Below are 22594 nucleotides of genomic sequence, written 5' to 3'. Positions count from 1 at the left end.
TGCACGGCTCTGTACTCTATGGCCCACGTGATTGTCTTTACACAATTAAATCAGTGCGAGGGACATTTTGACAGGTTGGCAGATGGGATCAGATTACAAAATGTTTTATCTCAAATACCAAATTAGTATAGATGGATTATTCAAGAAATTATTTTGGTTATATTTTTGTTAAATTCCGTTGTTCTTGTGACTCTTAAATATATCTTCACACTCCTACAGAGATATGGCCACCTTTTCTCATTTTATCTTTCAGGAACTGGTATTTGTGTCATTGCCCTGCAGTCAACTATTTGCAATGTGTCAGGACATATCTGCAGAATAAATGCTGGTCGAACATTATAAACCCTTAGATCAAATTATTTGAGTTCCAGTCTTTGTACTTCATCACTTTCTTTTGTGCAACATACTCGAATCTATTAACTACATTTTCATTTATCAGACGCTTTTATCCAAAGTGACTTGCAGTGTATTCAGGCTGAGGAAATCAAACCCACAACCTTTTGTGCAGGTTAACGCAATGCTCTACCACTGAGCTACAGGAACAGGAGATAAAAGGAGATATTAGGCCATTAGGGACTGAAGATGTAAGTGATCATTCACTTTCATTTTTCCATTCAGTAAAAATGAAAGAGACTTTCTGCCAAACAGGAGAAAGAAATTACACGTTTAAGGAACATGAGGTTGATCTGGTGAGATTTAAATAAGCTGTGGTGTTCTGGATAGTTAGATTGGATCTTAAGGTGTTAATTTTTTACAAAATCAAGTTTTTCTTTTTACAATTTGTAACTAAATAACATTGAGATATCCCAGAAATAAGAGAAAATGTGCTGAAAATTTACTTAAACTCAGTTAGTTTCTTCATTGGAACAGATCTGGAGAAATTTAGCATTACATCATTTGCTCACCAGTGGATCTTCTGCAGTGAATGGGCGCCGAAAGAATGAGAGAAATACAGTATTATAGATTGACAACTTGCATTTTAACTATATCTTTAAATGTACAGCTTTTCGAATCACAAGTTGTTAATTTACAATTGGAGACATGTAAATTACTTGTGTATATGATTGTGATGTTTTTATCAGCTGTTTGGACTCTCCTTCAGGCGGCACCCATTCACTGCAGAGGATTCCATTGTTGAGCATGTCATGTAATGCTGAATTTCTGTTCCCATGAAGAAACAAACTCCTCTACATCTTGGTTGGTGAGTAATTTAGAGCAAATGTTTTTGTGTGTACTATTCCTTTAAATGTATAAATTTCATAATGTTAAAAGGTGTGTCTTTCGGAACCGAATGATCTCATAATGGTGTGTGAGAGTCATTAAAAAGGCACATTTCAGGTTATCCACTCATGAAAAACATCTTTATTTTCATAATGTCTGACAACTGCAGGCTGAAGAAATTCTGACTGACAACGACAAATCTTTTTTGTACATCTTTCAATCACAAGTTGGGATATATTGCCTACAGATACAGTATGTTATATGTATTTTAAAAGAGTCATGGACAAGGCATTTTTACTGATGCAAATTTTGCACTGTCTTTCAGTGGGGTACAAATGCAAAAACTAAAGGCTTTTAATTTCACATCTTTTCTTCATCTTTAATAATTTTGTAGAGGTGCAAATTTTGATCCAGCAAAACATACCTCAGTGAATCACTCCCAAACTCTCCCATGATATTGGTCCATGAAGCATTTTAACAGGAGTGCAGAGTTAAGTACAGGAAACACAAGACCCTGACCACTTTCACAAACATACTCCATTTACACGTATTGAAGTACAGTCACTATCATCTGTGAATGCTGCCCTATCTCTGAACACCGAAACATTACCAAAATCTACCACATATCAGACAAAGCACTGATGATGGTCACCAAACAGCTTTTTTTTTCGAACAACAGCCAACTGATGAATATCTGGGGGTGTCCAAAACAAATCATTTTGCAAACCACTGGCATATGCTGTTCAAAATTTGGAAGTTGGTAAGATTTTTTTTAAAGAGTTTCTTTGCTCAAGGCTGCATTTATTTGATCAAAGATACACTAAAAACAGTAATATTGTGAAATAATATAATAATTTGAAATAACTTTTTGTATTTTAATATATTCTATACTGATATTCCTGTAATGCAAAGCTGAATTCTCAGCATCATTACTCCAGTCTTCAGTGTCACATGATCCTTATCATTCATATATACTGATTTGCGGATCAAGAAACGTGTTGTTATCAATGTTGAAAACAGTTGAACTGGTTAATATTTTTTCAGGGTTTTCTGGTGAATATAGAGTTCAAAAGAACATTTCTCAAATATAAATATGTTGTAACCTTACATGTCTTTACTGTCAAATTTGATCAATTGAATGTATCCTTGATGAATAAAAGCATTAATTTCTTTTCAAATCTGACTTTTGAATGGCATTGTATTTGAATTTACTTCTTGTGTCTAATGTTGAAAACATACCAGTTGGTGTCATTGTCCAAGTTTGTAAATCAATTCATAAAGTATTTTAAATGCCAGTTTAACTTTTTTCAAATGATTATGACTGTATTCCTCCAAATTCCACAAAAAATGGCCACTAATTGTGGCTCTGATAAATAAATAAATACAAATATTTGTTTGAAATCGTTTTAGTGGGATTCAGTTAATCTTTATATTTTGATACAGTCTGAAATACTCATGCACTGTAAACTACAAAAATCCTTCCAAAGTAAAATCTGGCTTTATGTCTTAACACGTTTAGTAAATCAAACACTGAATAAACTCCTTTTCTACACACATTTGATGCATAAGACACCCTTATCTACAGCGAAACTCCACCCTTTTTTAGGAAGACCACCTAGCTTTTAGTTGGAGAACATTTAAATGTGTCAAACGTTTTGGTGATTCCATGTTTCAGATATTGCACTTATATACAGTACCCAACAGCATTATGGAAACTGAATATATAAAGGTATTGTTTGTGATGCATGGCACTTCATAACTCTCTAAATATAATACATGCAACATAACCTTTTTCATTTTTAGACGACACTAACAACCCTCAAAGGGTTTCATTCCAGCTGATAAATAAACATTTAATATTTCCGAACGAAAGTGAAATCACAATCAACATAATCTTGTACAGAAGTTCACAGAACGGTACTAGCTATAAACATTGTCACACCACGTCAGTTTGGAGAGCAGAGCCAGCCATCCACACTGACTCTGACACACCAGTGACTTTTGCTAGGCACCGTTTCAGTAAATTGGCACCTGGTAGGTTGGGGCGTTGGTTGGAGGTTGGCGTAGGTTGGAGTCCAGGTTTTCGGTGAAGGGTGGGCTCTGGTATGTGTCGTTGGGCTCGGTGCTTGTGACGGTGGGGTAGGGCTGGACGGGCGGTTTGCCATCCAGTTCTTCTGTGGTGAAGAGGCTCATGTCGGTCCCGAGCATGTACTTCTGCACTGCTCTTACAGTCAAACCAACCTGAAATACAAAGAGGAAGCAAATGACAGTCACGCATTAGTATCAAACTCTTTTTAAAAAGAACTACTCTTAAATCTGACAACTTTAAATACCTGTTTTAATATACATTTAAATATAATTCATTCCTGTGTTGCAAAGCTGAATTTTTAGCATCATTACTGTGTCACTGTGTCACTTGATACTTCAGAAATCATTGTAATATACTGATTTGCTGCTCAAGAAAGATATCTTATGATCAATGTCTTCATTACACGCAACATGGACTTTTGTTTTTCCATTCCGTTGTTTCATCAGTGTTACCCTGTGTGTTGGATTAAAGATCTTCTTAACCTTCATCTTCATGCATTTATTTACAACGCAACATGACCGTATTCTTTCATGAATAGAAACTTCAAAAGAACAGCATTTCATTGAAATTGAAATATTTCGTAATATTATACATTTCTTTATTCGTTTCTCGCATTTGACCAAATGTGTCCTCGCTGAATAAAGGTAAAATTATACACAATATAATTTATACAAATAAACGTTAAAAAAATCGTACATACCGCAAACCTTTGAATGGTAGTGTATCATATTTCCAAACAATATTATTATAAATTAATAAATTATTCTTAATGGTAGTGCATGCGTGTTTGTTTGTATTTCTAAACCTGAATCACTGATGTAACAATAACTAAGAATCAAGACAAGATATGCATTTCGCTGTAAGAAACAGCCTAGGTTTTTCACTGTTTCATTCATCTCAAGACACGCCACCAAACACTATTCTCATCCTCATTCACGGCAGCAAGGGAAAAGGAAGTAATTCTGTTATATGTTCCCATGTCCCCTGAGGGCTGAAACCAGTATGTAGAACAAGCTAATGTCGATGAGATAATGCACTGAAATGGACCGGTACTCTGGGTATCCTGCCATTTCAGCTCTCGATTTGAAAAAGAATGACGGTAACTCTAATAAAATGAAAATAAAATGTTTTTTCATTTCTGTTTAGAGATAGTTCTGCTTATTTACCCAGGTGAAGATGGAGAAGAAGGAGAAGGTAATGGCAGCTCTGGCAGCATCCGCTCCCTGATTCAAGGGCAGCTCATCTGGGGTGGTGCGCTGCCATTGGTTGGCCAAGAAGCAGAAACAAACAAACCACAAAAATGCCCAGAAACCTGTAGTCATGCACCCAATACAACAACAAGAATATATTAGAGTAATAATGTCAGTGTAGTTTACTATACTGCCCCCATGTTCACTTAAATATACAAAAACATCTTATGTAGAGATCATGAATCATTGCCCCATCCCTTGAACAATTCACAGCTTAAAAATAGCAGTCGCAGAGAGAGTCTCTGTCTGTTTTAGCATGCTGGTATTGTTTACCTGAAAACCCAATGTCCAGCATCACTGCCTTCTTCCGGTCTTTAATACTGCTGATTTGTTGGAACTTCATGTCAAAGATAATGAAGAAAATGCATGCTAGAAATGCTATGAGCCCAATGGTGGTTCCGTAGTTGCAGGCATTGTTGTTCTTGTTGAAAACACAATAGAGCCTCTCACTGCCATGGTTGATGTAGCCTTCGTTTATTATGGATCCAAACACTACCATTGAGAAGATCTGCAGGGAAACGATACACTTGTTTCAATGCATTTCTTCTTCATGGTAGCACTGTTAGCACATTGAGAGGAAAAAAATTACTTGAATGAATTTAGCAAATGGCTGCAATATAACAAAGAGTGAAAAATTTAAGGGAGTCTGAATACTTTCCGTACCCACTGTATTTTTCAGGTGTAAATTGTTATAAAAAAAACTAATCTATCTATCTATCTATATATATATATATATTTCAATTACAAAATGAAATAGAAACATAAACTTACACAGAAAAAAAATCCACTGTTCAATAAGCATAATGTACCCTGATAGACAATAACTATTGTAAATCAACATTTCCACTTGTAGGGCCAACTATTGCCCTGTACTCAGAAAAAAGGGTGCAAACTGTTATTGAGGCGGTACCTTTTCAAAAGCAGGCTATACTTTTACAGTACTAATATGTAACTTTAATATTATTTTTTATTTTATTATTATTATTATGTATTTTATTATTATATTTTTTAAGCCTGTTTTTATAAGAAAGAAAAGCCTTCGGCTGAAAGAGAAAGCTACAATGGTCCACGTGATGTGTTTGTCTGACGCAAATAAAATCAAAAGGAAGTAACAGTACAAGCGCCTATAGTAATGCGTCAACCAATCAGAATCGAGACACCGGTCATATAGAAGCAGACTGTGGCTGTGGCTCAAAACCTAGTGGGCTGCCTAAGTATACAGCATTTCTTAGCAACACAAAGAACACATGCGATGCTCGAAATGAGGCAGTTCGCTATGCTTTGGGACACACTATAATGATGTTCTTACTGAAAAACCTAATTGCATAATAGAGAAACGTTCATCCATGGCATCAGGTCGACTCGTTTTATTGCTTTAATATAGGTAAATAAATAGCCTATATTTAAAATATTATTTCTTGTTTTGAAGTCACGCCCAGTGATAGACCGATGCATCCAAATAACACATAATAATACATAACACATAATGGTATTACAAACGAGTTCATCGCACCATAATAAACCAAACAACAAAAAGATTCCAGAATGAGCGCGTGTATTTATAGCTATACACGCTTTTATGTTATTATTCTAGAAGGAATCACGGTAACCTCTCGTCATCAGAGGCAAATATGCTTCATGACATCAACACGTCAATATTTCCAATATAACCGAAAAGTAATCTTTGATTTCACAAATACACGGATATCTATATGGAGCGTCATTTTCCCCAGTGACCTCATTTAATTATTAAAAAGGCGCGATGAAAATGTTATGATTACGTCCTGGGTTTTTCTCGCAGATCACATTTGTCTCTTCTAGGCTGATATCATCATTTGTAGGTAAATAAATGTCTTACCCATGATAATATTCTGAGGATGGTCTGCGGCTGTTGGATAAAGGCAATCGGGTCGAACGCAGCCCCTGCTCTCCCAGCACCAAATGAACCCACTCCGTCCATTTTCCTCCTACTGTTATTCAGGCTCTGGGCTGTGGGTCGAGGCAGGCACACACACACACACACACACACACACGCCCCACTGCCTGTCAGAAGCGTGCGCAATCTCTCTGTGCTTCTGTGTATTACATCAACACCATCTACCGACTACCTCACGACCTCACTCAGCTGGCAGACTGCTAACTTCACGGAGCAAGGCTTAACTTCAAAAACAAATGGAACATTTTAGGGAGGCATGCAGAATATTGAGTCAAGGAAAGGGTGCTATTTGAGGACAATACTTCCATAACCAAACCAATATCACATCAAAATGATAGTTAATCCAAAATATATACTTTCTTTTTTCAGTGGAACACAAAAGATGATATTTTTAAAGTGCAATATAATGAAAGTCAATAAGGACACAAAATAAAATGTTGAAGAATATTAGTGTCCAAACAACATCCAATGTGCTTCAGGTTTGGAACAACATTGTTTTGATTATCACAACATGCTTCATATGAATGAGTGCAATTCTAAGACAGTGATGTACTCTGGCATTATCATTCTCCGCTGCGATTTTATAGTCTTACAGCAAATAATAATGCATAAATAAAAATGACTTTTTTATTATAAGGAAAGCAATGTGTGAAGACATACTTACAGCCTATCCTTACCACATTTGTTAACGGCAAATAAGCATGCAAATGAATTGTGTTTTGGTTGTTTTAAGAAGCCTATCTTGATGCAGTTAAACATGATCAACAATTACCCCTTTTTGAATATGAATAATTTATTGAGACATCTAAACCATTGCTCTTCAACTGGGAAACCACAGCACACTTCCAAGGGGACCGTGAGATAGCTTAAAAATATTTAAAACAACACAAACAGCATTACTTTTTCACTGGAGAAAAAAAGCAATATTATGTACAGAGAACTATTTTATCTGGTAAAAACATCTTAATGATGAATGTGTTTATTACAAACATGTCTTTTGCTTCACAAGACATTATTTGAATGTCTGGATTGGTGTGGATTATTTGTTTATGATTATGTTTTTATCAGTTGCTTGAACTCTCATTCTGACGGCACCCATTCACTGCAGAAGATCCATTGGTGACCAAGTGATGTAATGCTACATTTCTCCCAATCTGTTCTAATAAAACAAACTCATCTACTGTACATCCTTGATGGCCTGAGGGTGAGTACATTTTCAGAAAAATAAATAGTGAATTGTTCATTTAATTGGCATTCCAAAAAAATAAAAATATTTTTTAGAAAACAAGCAGATTTGTCTTTATAACAGGACTGTCAGAAATATCTTGGGTAATATGCAGTTTATTTCCTTGTAGTTCAAAAAGTTGAGAATCACTGCTCTAAACATAAGAATTTTTGTTTTCAGCTGTTGCACATATTTTTTTTACAAAGTTCATCCTGTTGCTCTGAGCTAATCATGTGAGAGCTCAATAATACAAAACAATATGGGCCATAACACCATACTCTCATAGACAACAAACACTCTTGATTAAAAGCACAATTCAAACAACTGTATATGAATAAATCATTCTATCAATTAGTGCAAAGTCGACATCTATCAACATCTCCTGAGTAGCACCTTCAAAAAGGTCAGGTCCACAGAATCTGTGCGGCTGAATTTTGCTCATGTTCATGATTGTGTTGGAGGTTTTCAGTCACAAGATCCATCTTTCCAGCCATCTCGCCATCGCTCATCCACCTTGCTGCAGTCAAACTCTGGCTTGCCTAATCGGATGTTAATGTTATTATGGAGATGACAGAGCCACTGTGAGAGGTTGTGCCGACTGCTAGCATCTGGTTGATTCGTTTTCAATCTGATAAGAAACAAGATCATTGAAACATATGCTGCCACACACAAATTGTAAACACTGCAATGCTTCTGCTGAAAGCTAAACATAAAAACCGCAACAATAAATGATGACAACCTTGATCTCAGGTCCTCTGCACACTCATCACATGGGAAAACCTTTGAGAAGAGGTTGATGAACTGTGTCATCTCCCCCTGTTGTTCTGTGGTCGGTGCATCTGGATAATATGCAGCCATAGTGTGAAGAAAAGACCATGAGCTCCTGCCCAGTTCCTCTCTGTCGAGAGGGCATTCAACAGGTTTAGCCTCCTCCATCGGCCTGCTCTCCTGTTCAAAATACCACATGACTGGTTACTGTCATAGCACAACAGTATTGTGCTAAAGCCATTTACATTTATACATGAGGTATACATGTGTTCCCTAGGAATCAAACATATGACTCTGGATTGATGCAGTTATCTGGCAGCTGAGCTATAGCTCTTGAAAAGTTACCATAACTATGATTGGGGTCTTTGTTGTGAAACACAATATTCAGCTTTTTTCTGTTCAATATATTTTTCTTAACAGAAACTAAGAGTATTGACTGATTAGTGTACATCTTTACAAACAATAATGAAACATGCTTTCAGTTTACATCTTTTTTTTGTTTGTTTGTTTAGCATTTTAATTTACATTAGTGCTATATATTATTATAATATTAATGATAATTACATTAATAATGTATTAAGGTAAATACTTTAAAGTCCCCCATAAATATTGCAAATTCATACTAATTATTTTTGGGGGTATTCACACACACACACACATACACATACACACACATATATATATATATATATATATATATATATATATATATATATATATATATGCACACACACACACACACACGCATACACATGCATGCATACACGCACACACACACAGTTAATACCATTTAGTGTTATTACAGTAAAACTACAGAACAATGCAGCAACGTTGAGTTTATTTGATTAATTGTTTATTTTATTCTAATTGTGTTTTCACATATATTTGACTTATCTTGACTTCCTAGACTTAAAATCGCAGTTTGTCTGTCAGGTCGTCTGTTCACCTGCACTGAGACTAAGGACGTCTGTTTCTGCAGCTTCATCCATGATTTAAAATCCGTACACGCGCGGCACGGTTTCTTTTTCGGCTCTCCGGTAGCGCTTTGATCTTTGCTCGTGCTTTCCTCGGCTGGTCTGCCAGCCACGGTGAACGGGAAACCCTCCACACCCGCGCTGTTCAGCGTTGAGGATCGCGACCCAGCAGCAGCTGCCATGTTTAAAATGGTTATGTACTACAATAGTTGCCAGATCCCCGAAGAAAATTAAATCCGTATCAAATCGAGCTTAAATCGAACTAAAGCTTAAAACAGGCGATTCCCATAGTAAAAATACATATTTCACTCTGTGCGCTGAACACATTTTATATCGTACACGGTCTGTTTTCATATATTATATCATCTTACCTTAATATTAACAGCTAGTGAACAAAATTATTAGGAGGTCTTAACTAACGTTACTTGAAAATAACTATAAGATCTTGTTCTGATGCCACTCTTCTCCTTGGTTTTTGCCTTACATTTCTGCACACAGTCTCCTTAACCGTACAGCACAGTTTTATTATGGGAAATATACATTGTACAGACTACATTCACATTTATTCATTTAGCCGACGCTTTTATCCAAAGCGACTTACAGATGAAGACAGTGGAAGCAATCAGACAGAGTGCAATATTTAAATAGAAGCAAGTTTAATATTTTGCTGTAAAACCACGGACTTGGCAACCCTGTGTATTTCCGAGGTGATCGAATCGGTATTTTGATCCGGATCTTCTGATTGAGCATGATTAGTTAAGCGGTTCACACAACTGATCTAAATTATCATAAACAGCGATAGGTGTCTTGACGTGGCTTTATAAGAACGAAAATGACGACATAATTATGTCCTCATGTAAAAGAATCATTAAACCGATTCTTTGAAACGAACTGTTCGATGGAATCGATTCGTAGAAATTAGTCATAATTTAAATCTAACCACTGTGTGTCATAGGAACGTTTGTTGTTGATTATGTGTTGGATTTATGTCAATTATCCACAGTATGTCAACAACGGGTAAACATACTATAACAGTTATTTCACACACACACAAAAAAATCAGTATTGTATTAAAATCTATGTTCAGGATCAAATATGAAAGAATTGGTTTCACATCGGAGCAATTTCTCCGCAGCGCTGTCAGCCAGCGGGTGGTGACGTCACATGCAGTCCACGCAGAGTCTGCCTTAAATTGTAATTATCAAAATATTCAACTCTATAAATACACATATGACCGTATCTAATACTTTATGAAGAGTGACCTTTACAAGTAGCCATTTGCCATGGTATTACATGACAGCTCAATCTGCAATAGTGTTTGATAAGTTTGCTAGAAGTAGCTTAGCTAAGTACTGACAAGCAGAGAGCAGATGACTGACATGCTTTCTTTCACACTGCTGTAATGTTCACAGGCTTCACATAAGACATATATCACACCTGACTGACAATGGGGATTCTGGACAAGATCGCAGAGATAGAGAGAGAGATCTCTCGAACACAGAAGAACAAAGGTAAGCCACGATCCTGCGTTAAATGTCCCTCATGGGCCTTTTGTCGCTTTGTATCCGTTTACTCTTCTTCAGTTAAATCCGGAGTACTTCCAAATTTGTTTTGCAGCAACTGAGTACCATCTGGGTTTATTGAAAGCCAAGCTAGCCAAGTACAGAGCCCAGCTCATGGAGCCCTCGAAGTCATCTGGAGCCAAAGGTGAAGGCTTTGATGTGATGAAGTCTGGGGATGCGAGAGTGGCTCTGATCGGGTTCCCCTCAGTTGGCAAGGTACAAATGACAACATCTGCCTGGTGTTTGTGTTGGCCAAGAGGTGATCTAATCAGAAAACATTACAAAAAATTAGTTTCTCACTAATAAAGTAAAATAAGTACCTTTCAGACTAGTAAATTATGCATTGTCAGTCATTTAATAAAGAAATAGATAATTGTCTTTCATTTATTTTGGGCCTGTCACTTTTTGGAGTATTGTCACATTTATTAATGATAATATCTTGCAAGATAGAGCCATAATTGTAGATAGAGACATTATTCTAGGACAGTATGCACCTGACTTTACTGAAGACAATGCTAGCTTTTTTTATACATTTATCTTCTTTGCAAATTTTATATCCACAAATATGTTCAACAGCAACAAACCAAATTTTCTTAAAAAAAAAGAAAGAAAAGAAAGCAAGTAGAATGACTTCACTGCCTTTAATTTGTATATTTTAATTGATGTATAAATTCATTTCTTGGCTTCATGTTTTTTTTTTTTACTTTCTCCTCCTATTTGTCTTTTCCTGTCTTTTGCAAATTATTAACTCTTATTTTTCTCTGTATTCTATTAACAAGGGGTGTATTGTTAAATTTTTTGTAGTATACACAAAAAAAGACATTCTCTAATTTGTTTATTTATTTTTATTTTTTTGCAGTCTACGTTTCTTAGCTTAATGACATCAACAGAAAGTGAAGCAGCTTCGTATGAATTCACCACCTTGACCTGCATTCCCGGAGTCATTGAGGTATTATTATTCCAAAATATTTTTATTTTCTCTCTGTTTTTGTTCTAATCTTATTTCTGTTATTGGGTGAGTCATGGCCTAATGGTTAGAGAGTTTGACTCCTAACCCTAAGGTTGTGGGTTCGAGTCTCGGGCCGGCAATACCACGACTGAGGTGCCCTTGAGCAAAGCACCGAACCCCCAACTGCTCCCATGCCACAGCATAAATAGCTGCCCACTGTTCCGGGTGTGTGTTCACGGTGTGTGCGCATTCACAGTGTGTGTGTGTGTGTGCACTTTGGATGGGTTAAATGCAGAGCCTGAATTCTGAGTATGGGTCACCATACTTGGCTGTATGTCATGTCAAATTTGTTTATTTATTTTATGGCTGTTGTTATTATAATAATTATAATATCCAACATGATTTTGGTTTCTTTTCATTATTAAAAAAAAAAAAAATTCTAGTACAAAGGTGCCAACATACAGCTGCTGGATTTGCCTGGTATCATTGAGGGGGCTGCACAAGGTATGTTCATTTGTGTTTTGAAGAGTTATGTACATTTGTATGTGTCTTTTTGCATATTAAAAGGGCCCTTTGTGTTTTTGATTTTGATTTAAAGGTAAGGGCAGAGGTAGACAGGTCATTGCTGTGGCCAGAACTGCAGATGTGGTCATCATGATGTTGGATGCGACTAAAGGAGATGTTCAGAGGTGAGTTGGAGCAGTCGAGAATGTTTGCACTGTTTGCACTATTGGTTTGTTTGACGATTGTTGTTTTATTGTATTTTTTAGGGAACTTCTGGAAAAAGAGCTTGAATCTGTTGGCATCAGACTCAACTGCCCCAAACCAAATATCTATTTTAAGGTTAGTGTTTTAGGTAAATTGCAAAGGCAATAAATTTTTATTAGGTAGAAGCTGCTATCGTTATGCTAACCTTTAGTGAAGCACGGTTCTGTGATCAGCAGTAAATCTGCATCCGAAGGCCAGAGGGCCCTCTCGCGTGGAAACTTCAAATACACCCCTCAGAAGAAATCCATAAAATCCTGAATAAACAGAAGATTTAACCAGAGCCACTGGAAGGCAAGCCTGGAACATTTAGCCAAAAAAGTGTAATGGCTAAAGCTAATGCTTCCGGTCTGGCAGTACATGGGAAAGGGGGCCAAAGGCTGTTGTCTTTTTTTGTGTTCTTTCTTAATGGATGTCAATGGAGGAGAGGCTTTACTACGCTGAATAAACAGCTTTTTGAGGAAACAGCTTATCATTTAATGAATCGACAGCCTATCAGCTAATCTCCAACATGTTTTACACTAAGAAATACTTTTGGATTGAACTATTTTAAAGATTTTACACTGGAAAAAATGGCATTTTAAAGGAGAAGTCACTGACTTTGCAACAGGTGAGATACAGTTTAAGGCATTCTCATTCATTCCTACGGTATCCGTAAACGGCGATTGAGTGTCGCACAACTCTGACTGAAACTCAGTGACATCAAGGCTGTAATGTGATTGGTTATTAAGGCACATGTGATCCAAGTTAACTGTTACGCATTCTCCAATAGTAATTAATACAGACCCTCGTATCTCCTTATATTAAGACAACCTCTGATTGAACTGCTTTCATTGATTTAACGTGACTAATAAACACAAAACTACAACAATATATGGTTTTATCAGAGTTTGTCTTATTATAATTTTTATTATAATAAAGTATATAATAATGCAAATCTAGTCCACATAGCCTTTATCACTGCTTAGAATACAATGAATGTTTTGTGCCTTATTCTGTGTAATAAACCACATCATCTCACAGAAGGATTTACTTCAAACACTTGACTGACTTTATGAAGTGAGTTTAGAGTAAAAATATGTTATTAAATGTGGTATTTAACGTGCTTTCAGAGCCGTAGTTCACTGAGAAGCTATGCAAACAGCTTTCATGATCGCATAACATTTTCTTTGATTTCATTATCGCACGATTGAATGGTCTGCGATTATGAATGCGATTTTGCATGGCTTGTCAGTGAACTATGGCTCTGTGTAGTGAATGCTGCTCCATCTGAAAGTATGTGATGGAGATTTACTACTAACTGCAGAACCAGCTTTACTGACAAGATGCACATGACAATTGCATTCGATTAATCGTGCATCCCTAGTTGTAGTATTTTTTGCTGTTATAAGCTGTTTTCGTCACCTTGTTTTTATGAGCATTTTGAAGTATCACATCAGACATGAGTGTTGGAAATGGCAAATAAAAAAATCATTTAATTAGCAAAAACATTTTTATGTTCACTTGAGATGGTTTTTGACTTGTGTGAAAAAGGGTTAATGTGAATAATTTAAGATGGAAATGTGAATTTTGTGAGTAAATTCCTCCATGTGTATCAAAAAAGTCTGAAATGTTGTTATGGTCATTCTTAAATGCACGAGTAAAGTCTGTTGTTAAAGTATTTCTGTATAATTGCCTCCCAGAAATGTTTGACACGATTGTGTTCCCAAACAGCAGGCATCCATCTCCGAAAGCAATGAGCTCATTTATTGTGTTTCACAAGTAATTTATTATATATGAAAATGATTATATTCAGAGGTTTCTCCTACTTTTCTTAGTGATCGTTAGTGCCAGTTTATCAGGAAGTTACAGTTTTGTTCTCTTTGACTCTTTGGATGGAAATGCATTTTACATTAATATTTTTAAGTGTCGTTCATTCATTAATTTTACACTATTTTACTCTCATCAAAACAGATTTTTTTTTCATGAAAAATAACGTATGACAAAAAAAAAACATAACAGATTTTCTAAGATTAAAAAAAAAGATGTGTACCACCATTCAAAAGTTTAAGGTTAATAAGAATTTTTTTTTTGAATGAAATGTAAACCGTTATTCAGTCAAAAGTGACAGTAAAGACATGTATAATGTTACGGAAGATTTATATTTAAAATAAATGCTCTTCTTTTAAACTTTGTATCCATCAAATAATTTTTTTTTATCCCATTTATTTTCATAATAAAATATTTTATGTAAGAATAAATTGACAATAATAAGAATTGTTTCTTGAGCATGATTTCTGAAAGATCATGCATCAAATAAATGCAGCCTGAGTGAGCATAAGATACTTTCCATTAACATTAAAGACCCTGTGTATAAACAAACATAATGATTAACCTACATAGAGCACTAAATGTGAAAATACCCATTTAAAAATGACCTCCTGAAATAACAGCATATAATGAGAGGTATTAGCTACATTTAGAGACTGTTATTCCTCTTGCATATTTGAATGCTTACATGTGAAACATCTGTTTTTCAGCCTAAAAAAGGTGGTGGCCTATCGTACAATTCAACGGTTCCCCTCACACACTGCTCTGAGAAGCTTGTTCAGCTCATTCTTCACGAGTACAGTATCCTTTAACCTTGTTTATTCACCATTTCGTTTCCCTCTAATAATGACCGACACAGGAACCTTAACATGACTGCAGAAATCTTCAACGCTGAGGTGTTGTTCAGAGAGGACAGCACTCCTGATGAATTTATTGATGTCATTGTGGGCAACAGAGTATACATGCCTTGCTTATATGTGAGTGAATTTTTTCAATTCAAGAAATATCCTGATGTAGAGATCCTCAGTTTTAAATATACGTCAGCAAATTGAACATGAGATATAATGAATCTCTGTCTTATTACAGGTGTACAACAAAGTGGATCAGATTTCTATAGAGGAAGTGGATCGTCTTGCCCATAGAGCTAACAGTGTAGTGATCAGCTGTGGCATGAAGCTGAATCTAGATTATCTCCTTGAGCAGTTATGGGAATATCTGGCTCTGATCTGCTTATACACTAAGAAGAGAGGAGGTAAGCTTTTTTTGGTCCTCCAAAACCATAATTTAGGGTGTTTTCACTCAAAAACAGTGGTTCTCAACTTTTTTGACTCTTAATAAGGTCTCCTGTTATCCACCACAATATTCAAAGACCGCCATATAAGATGATATATTTATGATATTTCTGGTTTCTGCTCTATAACAAAGCTGCATGTCTTGTATTAAAACAATTAATTGGCCATTCATTTTTTAAGCATTTTAACTGAGATTGGAGTATTTTAATTTGTCAATAATTTTTTGAAGGGATAGTTTACCCAAAAAAGAAAATTCTGTCATTAATTCAGAATCAACTTTATTCGCCACATGTGCGCAAACACAAGGCATTTGTTGTGGTTTTTAAGAAGCATCACAATCCATTTTAAATGTAAATCGTAATTTAAATTTGTGAAGGAACATTTCTGAGATTGTCATCAATCAATCAATTCTCAAACTGCATTTGTTAGAATTTTTGTAATTAGTGTTTTTATCCCCCCAGCTCTTACTGTTTTATTTTTCTTGTTGTTAAGAACGGCCAGATTTCGGTGACCCTATAATCATGAGACGAGGAGCATCAGTTGAACATGTGGTATGTGCCTGTTTCATTGTCCTGTCCATCCATCCATCTGTCCGTCCTTCCGTCCGATTCATCATTGTGCTTCTTATTTCTTCCAGTGTCACAGAATCCACAGGACATTAGCTAGCCAGTTCAAGTATGCACTTGTCTGGGTAAGATCTTTCTTCACCTGAAGAGAAATATTCTTTTGCTTTTGTTCCATGTTTTTCCCCCTTTTCTTAAATTACTGCTGTCTTTTTGGATTACAGGGAACAAGCACAAAGTACAGCCCTCAGAGAGTAGGACTGACGCACATCATGGAACATGAGGATGTCATTCAGATTGTGAAGAAATAAAATCTAGTCTTCAGATCCACTACACTACAGTATCAGTAGAACATTTGATACATACATAAATACATACTTAACAGAACATTTAATGTTGACTACTGCAGTGTTTCCTGGAACTTCATGGACAAACCTGTGATCAACAATTAAAAAGGGATTATTTTATGAAAATCATCTCCCTGACAAAACCCATTCTAGTACATAATATTCAGATCTTTGTCTTATTTTTACCTTTCATAATATGAAAAGGGGTTGTTTCTTAATAAACCTAATTGTACATGAACAGTGTTTGAGAATGTAAAATCAAAATGCAGTTTAAATCTGGAAATAAACGAAGTTTGAGGATAAAGGGAAGTCGTGGCCTAATGGTTAGAGGGTTGGACTCCCAATCGAAGGGTTATGGGTTCTAGTCTCGGGCCGGACGGAATTGTGGGTGGGGGGAGTGCATGTACAGTTCTCTCTCCACCTTCAATACCACGACTTAGGTGCCCTTGAGCAAGGCACTGAACCCCCAACTGCTCCCCGGGCGCCGCAGCATAAATGGCTGCCCACTGCTCCGGGTGTGTGCTCACAGTGTGTGTGTGTGTTCACTGCTCTGTGTGTGTGCATTTCGGATGGGTTAAATGCAGAGCACAAATTCTGAGTATGGGTCACCATACTTGGCTGAATGTCACTTCACTTTCACTTTCACTTTCAAAGAACTTTAATATTCTGCATTTTTATAGGGTACTAACAAAATGTACATTGATCATGTGAACTTTTTTGTACAGACGTTTAACTAGATAGTTTAGGATACATTAAAAACAGCAAATTAATGTAAGAATTACCAGAGTCAGAAGAACATGTAGATGGATTCTACTGAGCTGAGGATAGTTCAAGAAGATATATCTCATGTTCCTCAAAGGAGCAGCAGATTGTTGAACTTCAGTACTCTGCAGTTCTCACATTGTGCCTTGGTCATTCATCATCTTTACAGTGTTTTGGTCACTCATTTAGATCAATAATGGTTTGGTGCATCAGTAATAACCCGGCTGGAGAGAGTTGATGAGGTGATGTTTTACTGCACATATATCCATGGGTCATTGACACATTTACTCATACTTTCATTTACCCTGCTGAGAGAGTTTTAAATGTAGAGTTTCCAGCGTAAAACTTTCATTTATGCATTATTGTTTGATAAAGTATGGTTATATGGTGAGGACTTTGTCTCTATATGATTACAGGACACCATTAAGTTCAGCTCACAACTTATTCAACATGGGCGGTGACTCGGAAACACTCGGGAACTGTTAGCTTTTTCTGTATTCAGCTGAAAACCTAGAGCGACCTAATCTATTACAGAAAAGTAGTATGATAGATTACATGAAATATGCGTGCTGGCACTCGGGCTGTACAACACAACAGACAAGTGCGGAGTGGGGAATTATCAAGTCGTTGGAAGGCTGTTCCACTTCAGGTTCAATGGGTTTTTGTGTAATTAGCCCACATTTCAAAGCGCTATAATGATGAGCAGGATGGCAAAAAACTGTTTTTGAATAACTTGAGGAGTAACGTTTCTACGCTGCTTTGAATGAGCTCGCCTCGGATGGGAAGATAATGGTGCTCAGGCCATATGGTTCAGTGTGTGTGTGTGTGTGTGTGTGTGTGTGTGTGTGTATGGGGGCTTCAGCACTCCATTCTGAGTCATTTACTGCTTATGATGAGGAAGCTTCTGTAGAATTGAGCAAATGTGTTTTACTGCTAGGACAGTCAAGTGAAATAAAATACTTTATCTTTCTTTAAGATTTAAGAAGTTAGTTGGCTAAAGGTGTTTACTTTATTCTTGGTCACAGCAACGAAACAGAACACACACACACAAACACTAAACTATTAATATATTTTACCGTATGAGGATAATGGTGAAATATACATATATTTTGTTCAAAATGTTGTTGGTATATGTAGTATGAAAAATATGAAATATGAAAAATAGTTTTATGAGTTTTTTTAGGTGTTCTTTCAAACAGCATTGTGTACTTATATTTTTTCATATCTGTAAACTTACACTGTACATTATACTGTACATTGTATACACAGTTGCTTAATTTTGAAGTGGAAATCATTGAGGAGGAGTGGGACATGAATTTCACGAATTTCACATACGACGGTCATCTCTCGTGTTCCCCAATGAGCTTGCTGCTCCCTGCTGATTTACCTGTATAATTTCAGGGAAAATTTAAAAAAATGATACCCTAAAACATATTACACTAACGTTTGAGAACCACAAAGAGTCCATTTTGAACAAACATTTTGTTTTTAAGCACTTTATTGAAAAGCATGCTGTCTTTCTCTATAATACATGACAACTGCTTTGTCATAATGACATTCATAGATTTTAAAGTGTGACTTAATTGTTTGAGTGTCTAAACCTTTTTTGCAGCCACTGCATACTGTGTTTCACATGAGCTGACATTGACACTGTTTGAGATAAACTGGACTCGAGGATGTTGACAGGAAGAGTCAGTGACTCACCTCTAGGCCTTACACAGCGTCCAGGCAGACCTAACGTTAAGGTCCCACACAAAGTATCAACATACTGTTAGTGAAGGATTTATTATTACATAATTTTCCATCCAAATGCCAAGACTGTTCAATTTGATAGCAAGCACAAGACACCAAAAGAAAGCCGCAAATGACGTATAAGCCCCGAATCCCTCAGATAGTATAACATGCCATTGGATGATGCCAAGTTGATAATGGCGGTCAGCAGGCCATATCACTGTGGTAACCAGTGTAACCCAGTCAGAGAAAACCATGGACAGAAACAAACATCAAGGCAGACATCAGCCTGCCATCACAGACTGTGTGTTACAGTCTTTAATGTGTAGCATAACCATCCAACCCTCTGCAGGGGTGCCACCAAGAGGTCTGATACAGTATTAGACCCTGTGTAACCACTCCACCACATTTACATTCAACTTAATTCTTGAGCAGGAATTACAGCATCTCCAAAACCTAAAAGGCTACTGTGAATACACTGTGATCAAAAGGACTGTCTAAAAAAACAAACAAACAAAAAAATACTATACTCTAAAAATACTCTATAGTGCAACAGTGCTCACCTACTTTTTCAGCAGCATTAGTGTAAGAAGTATATTCCCATTATTTTTTTTCCCTCATAAGGGTTTTGAATAAGGCTTTGTTATAGGTTACATAAGTTACATTGTTGAAAGTTATAAGCTAGGAAACAAGCCATGAATTACAACAATTATAAAATAAAAAACTTGAAAGTTGAAGATTGTGTAGCTTTAATAAAAAAAAAAAAAATACAGTCCTTTGAAGCATTGTGAAGGGCATAATCAAATAAAACATTTCAAAATTAATTAAAAACTACTGATTCAAAGATAAAGAATATTTAACATTCGTTGCAAAATATGCCTATTGTGCCTATAAATATTGAAATACTTTGAGAGCTAGGGAAACTGACTCATTATTTGTCATTCGCAGTGCTTCACAGGAATGGGTGGTTGCTAAAAGAGGGCTATTTGCTTGTCATGATTGTCTGATTGGTGGAAATTTCTCATGGGTAATGTCGTCTTCATCAGAAATTCGACAGTTGAGCATGAATGGTTGTAATATGACTGTCTTTAAATGTTTATAAGTTATTGCTCAAAATCAATTCCCCTATAAAGAATATACATGGGATTTTTGCTTATGGAACTCCACTGTTGCACTCTATAAACTAAAGAACATCTTAGTTTATATCTAGCATATGGTGTAATTATGGTATTACCAACAGAGTTTAACTCGACCTTGTTAACTAGCCAAACCTTGACCTTCTGTATCAGACAAACCTGCCTTAAAACCATACCACTGTTTAAATGTTTACGTTATTAAAAAGTGTTCCTGTAGCTCAACTGGTAGAGCACTGCGCTAGCAAGCAAGCAAGCGCAAGGTTCACATGATATGTAAAAATTGATAGCCTGAATGCCCTGTAAGTCGCTTTGGATAAAAGTGTCTACTAAATGCATATATATATATATATATGTAGCATGTATTTGTAGCTAATAATATTTTGTTAGATTAATAAGATATATATACGCATATATATGCATATATGCAAATGCAAATGCATATATATATATATATATATATATATATATATATATATATATATATATATGCATTTGCATTTGCATATATGCATATATATGCGTATATATATCTTATTAATCTAACAAAATATTATTAGCTACAAATACATGCTACATATATATGCTCCTATTTCAGTCTAATTACTTCTGTCAATTCCTGAAAACACAAGGCCCAGTAAAATCTCTCAGACGTGTCAATTAAAACAAATAGAGAGCTTATTCAAATGACTGTTCTTATTCAAACCTGAGTTTGAAACTATCCCAAGTTTCCACACCAACAAAAGGAAAAGTTCCAGCATTCTTTGTCCAATACAGTTTCTTGAAATGAAGAAGCATCCAGGGTTTTTAAAAGAACAAGATGTTTCCTTATGAACTCCCAATTGTTTCCATTTCACATATTTTCCATCTGAGGTATCTAGAGTTGATTCTCAACCTTCCTTTGATGGACACCATCAGCATATGTGTATCTGTTTCAGCATCTTTCCTCACATCAAAGCCAGCTCAGCTCATCCTTCACACAGTTCAGCCTTTGTCTCAGTTGGTCTTGGATAGAGCCAGTGCTCATCAATGTTCACAGTTCCATTGCCATGTTGAAATGTGCTAAGTCATTAAGAGTACTATTCATGCCTGCTACTGTGACATGTCTGAGGCCTCTTAAAATAATCTAGCTAATTCTTTTCTTTAGAGAATCAGCTAATTCCTTGTAAAAGGAGAGGACCATACTCAAGTCATTTAGCTTTGTCCAACTGAATTGCATGGCAATCTCATGCTACCAGGCTTTTCTTATCTGATGAAACCATTAAACCCCTGCTCTCAGACACCGACACCAGAATTTTATCCCGCTAAGGGACAGATATATCCAAGTAAAGTGAATGAGAAGGAGAATTCTTCTACAACAACGTTAAACTATTTAAGGAATTGTTTTTTTATTTAAAGGCCTTGATGTCATCAGTTGAAAGGAATTAGTATTGTCTTTCACAGATGCCGGGGTGTGTTTACATCTACTGACACTAGCACTGTAGGCTGCTCCTCTGAAGAGCCATATCAGTTTCACTTTCCGATAGTGCCTTAGCAACATTTCATCTCAAAGAGATCAGCGACATTTGAATAAAGCTGATTTCCAGTAAAGGTGGTGTGTTTTAATACAACAGAACATTTAAGTTGATCCTTTTCAGAAACTTTGCTACAAGTATTTCAGATTATTCTGTAATCAATGCATCACTACAATGCATTACCTACAATGCATTTCCATATGCTATATTTCACTTAGACATAAATGGTGTAACCGTGGTGTTTGTATGTATCAAGCAGAAGGAAAGCAGGCTTGGCATCTGCTTTCAAGCAGTCTGAAGCTTTCAACTTCCTCCGGGAAAGTTTACCAGTATTCCTTGTTGTTCGTTTTTTGGTTTCGTCTTTCTAGTTGTTTCCATTTTTTGGCCTTGTAACCTGTAATCTTCTAACACTAATATTTCACAACCTACACACTCCTAAAAATTTAGTTCATATAAGTCTATCATGCTCTCAGTGTCCAGTGGATGCCGAAAATGATTGACAGGCAGAACTCCCTTTACAAGCCTTCTGATTGGCTAAATCTGACTGCAGCCCATTTTATTTGACTATTTACAGAGGCTATAGGGCCGTCACAGATATCATCATGATATGACATTAATGTTGATTATGTTTTTCAGCAAATAGGATACATTTCTGCATAAAATTTCTGTGACAAGGCAAACTTCCAAGAATTTGATAAAGATAA

The 22594-nt window shown here is 36.1% G+C and overlaps 3 protein-coding genes across 3 annotated transcripts; 1 reads left to right on the top strand and 2 right to left on the bottom strand.

Annotated features, from left to right (window-relative positions):
- Positions 1 to 1332: 1332 nt before the first annotated feature.
- On the bottom strand, positions 1333 to 6605 carry LOC127951898 (synaptogyrin-3-like). Its single transcript, XM_052550035.1, has 4 exons — positions 6419 to 6605; positions 4834 to 5068; positions 4477 to 4622; positions 1333 to 3462 (listed from the first exon to the last, which is right to left on the bottom strand). Exons 1-4 carry the CDS (start codon positions 6518 to 6520, stop codon positions 3238 to 3240), a joined length of 708 nt encoding a protein of 235 aa, XP_052405995.1. The 5' UTR covers positions 6521 to 6605; the 3' UTR covers positions 1333 to 3237.
- A 1118-nt stretch (positions 6606 to 7723) lies between these two features.
- LOC127951884 (FAD-linked sulfhydryl oxidase ALR) lies at positions 7724 to 9679 on the bottom strand. The gene is made up of 3 exons (XM_052550012.1): positions 9436 to 9679; positions 8461 to 8669; positions 7724 to 8349 (listed from the first exon to the last, which is right to left on the bottom strand). The coding sequence occupies exons 1-3, from the start codon at positions 9643 to 9645 to the stop codon at positions 8187 to 8189; spliced, it is 582 nt and encodes a 193-aa protein (XP_052405972.1). The 5' UTR covers positions 9646 to 9679; the 3' UTR covers positions 7724 to 8186.
- An 879-nt stretch (positions 9680 to 10558) lies between these two features.
- On the top strand, positions 10559 to 17055 carry LOC127951883 (developmentally-regulated GTP-binding protein 2). Its single transcript, XM_052549996.1, has 13 exons — positions 10559 to 10657; positions 10876 to 10974; positions 11081 to 11241; positions 11885 to 11974; positions 12418 to 12478; positions 12573 to 12663; positions 12745 to 12817; positions 15259 to 15349; positions 15428 to 15525; positions 15635 to 15800; positions 16333 to 16391; positions 16478 to 16531; positions 16628 to 17055. Exons 2-13 carry the CDS (start codon positions 10911 to 10913, stop codon positions 16712 to 16714), a joined length of 1095 nt encoding a protein of 364 aa, XP_052405956.1. The 5' UTR covers positions 10559 to 10657; positions 10876 to 10910; the 3' UTR covers positions 16715 to 17055.
- Positions 17056 to 22594: the final 5539 nt, after the last annotated feature.

The sequence above is a fragment of the Carassius gibelio genome, chromosome A3 (assembly GCF_023724105.1).
Source record: "Carassius gibelio isolate Cgi1373 ecotype wild population from Czech Republic chromosome A3, carGib1.2-hapl.c, whole genome shotgun sequence".
In the NCBI taxonomy this organism is placed as follows: Eukaryota; Metazoa; Chordata; class Actinopteri; order Cypriniformes; family Cyprinidae; genus Carassius; species Carassius gibelio.
The sequence above is the reverse complement of the archived record's forward strand: the minus strand, read 5'-3'. Positions and strand labels throughout refer to the sequence as shown.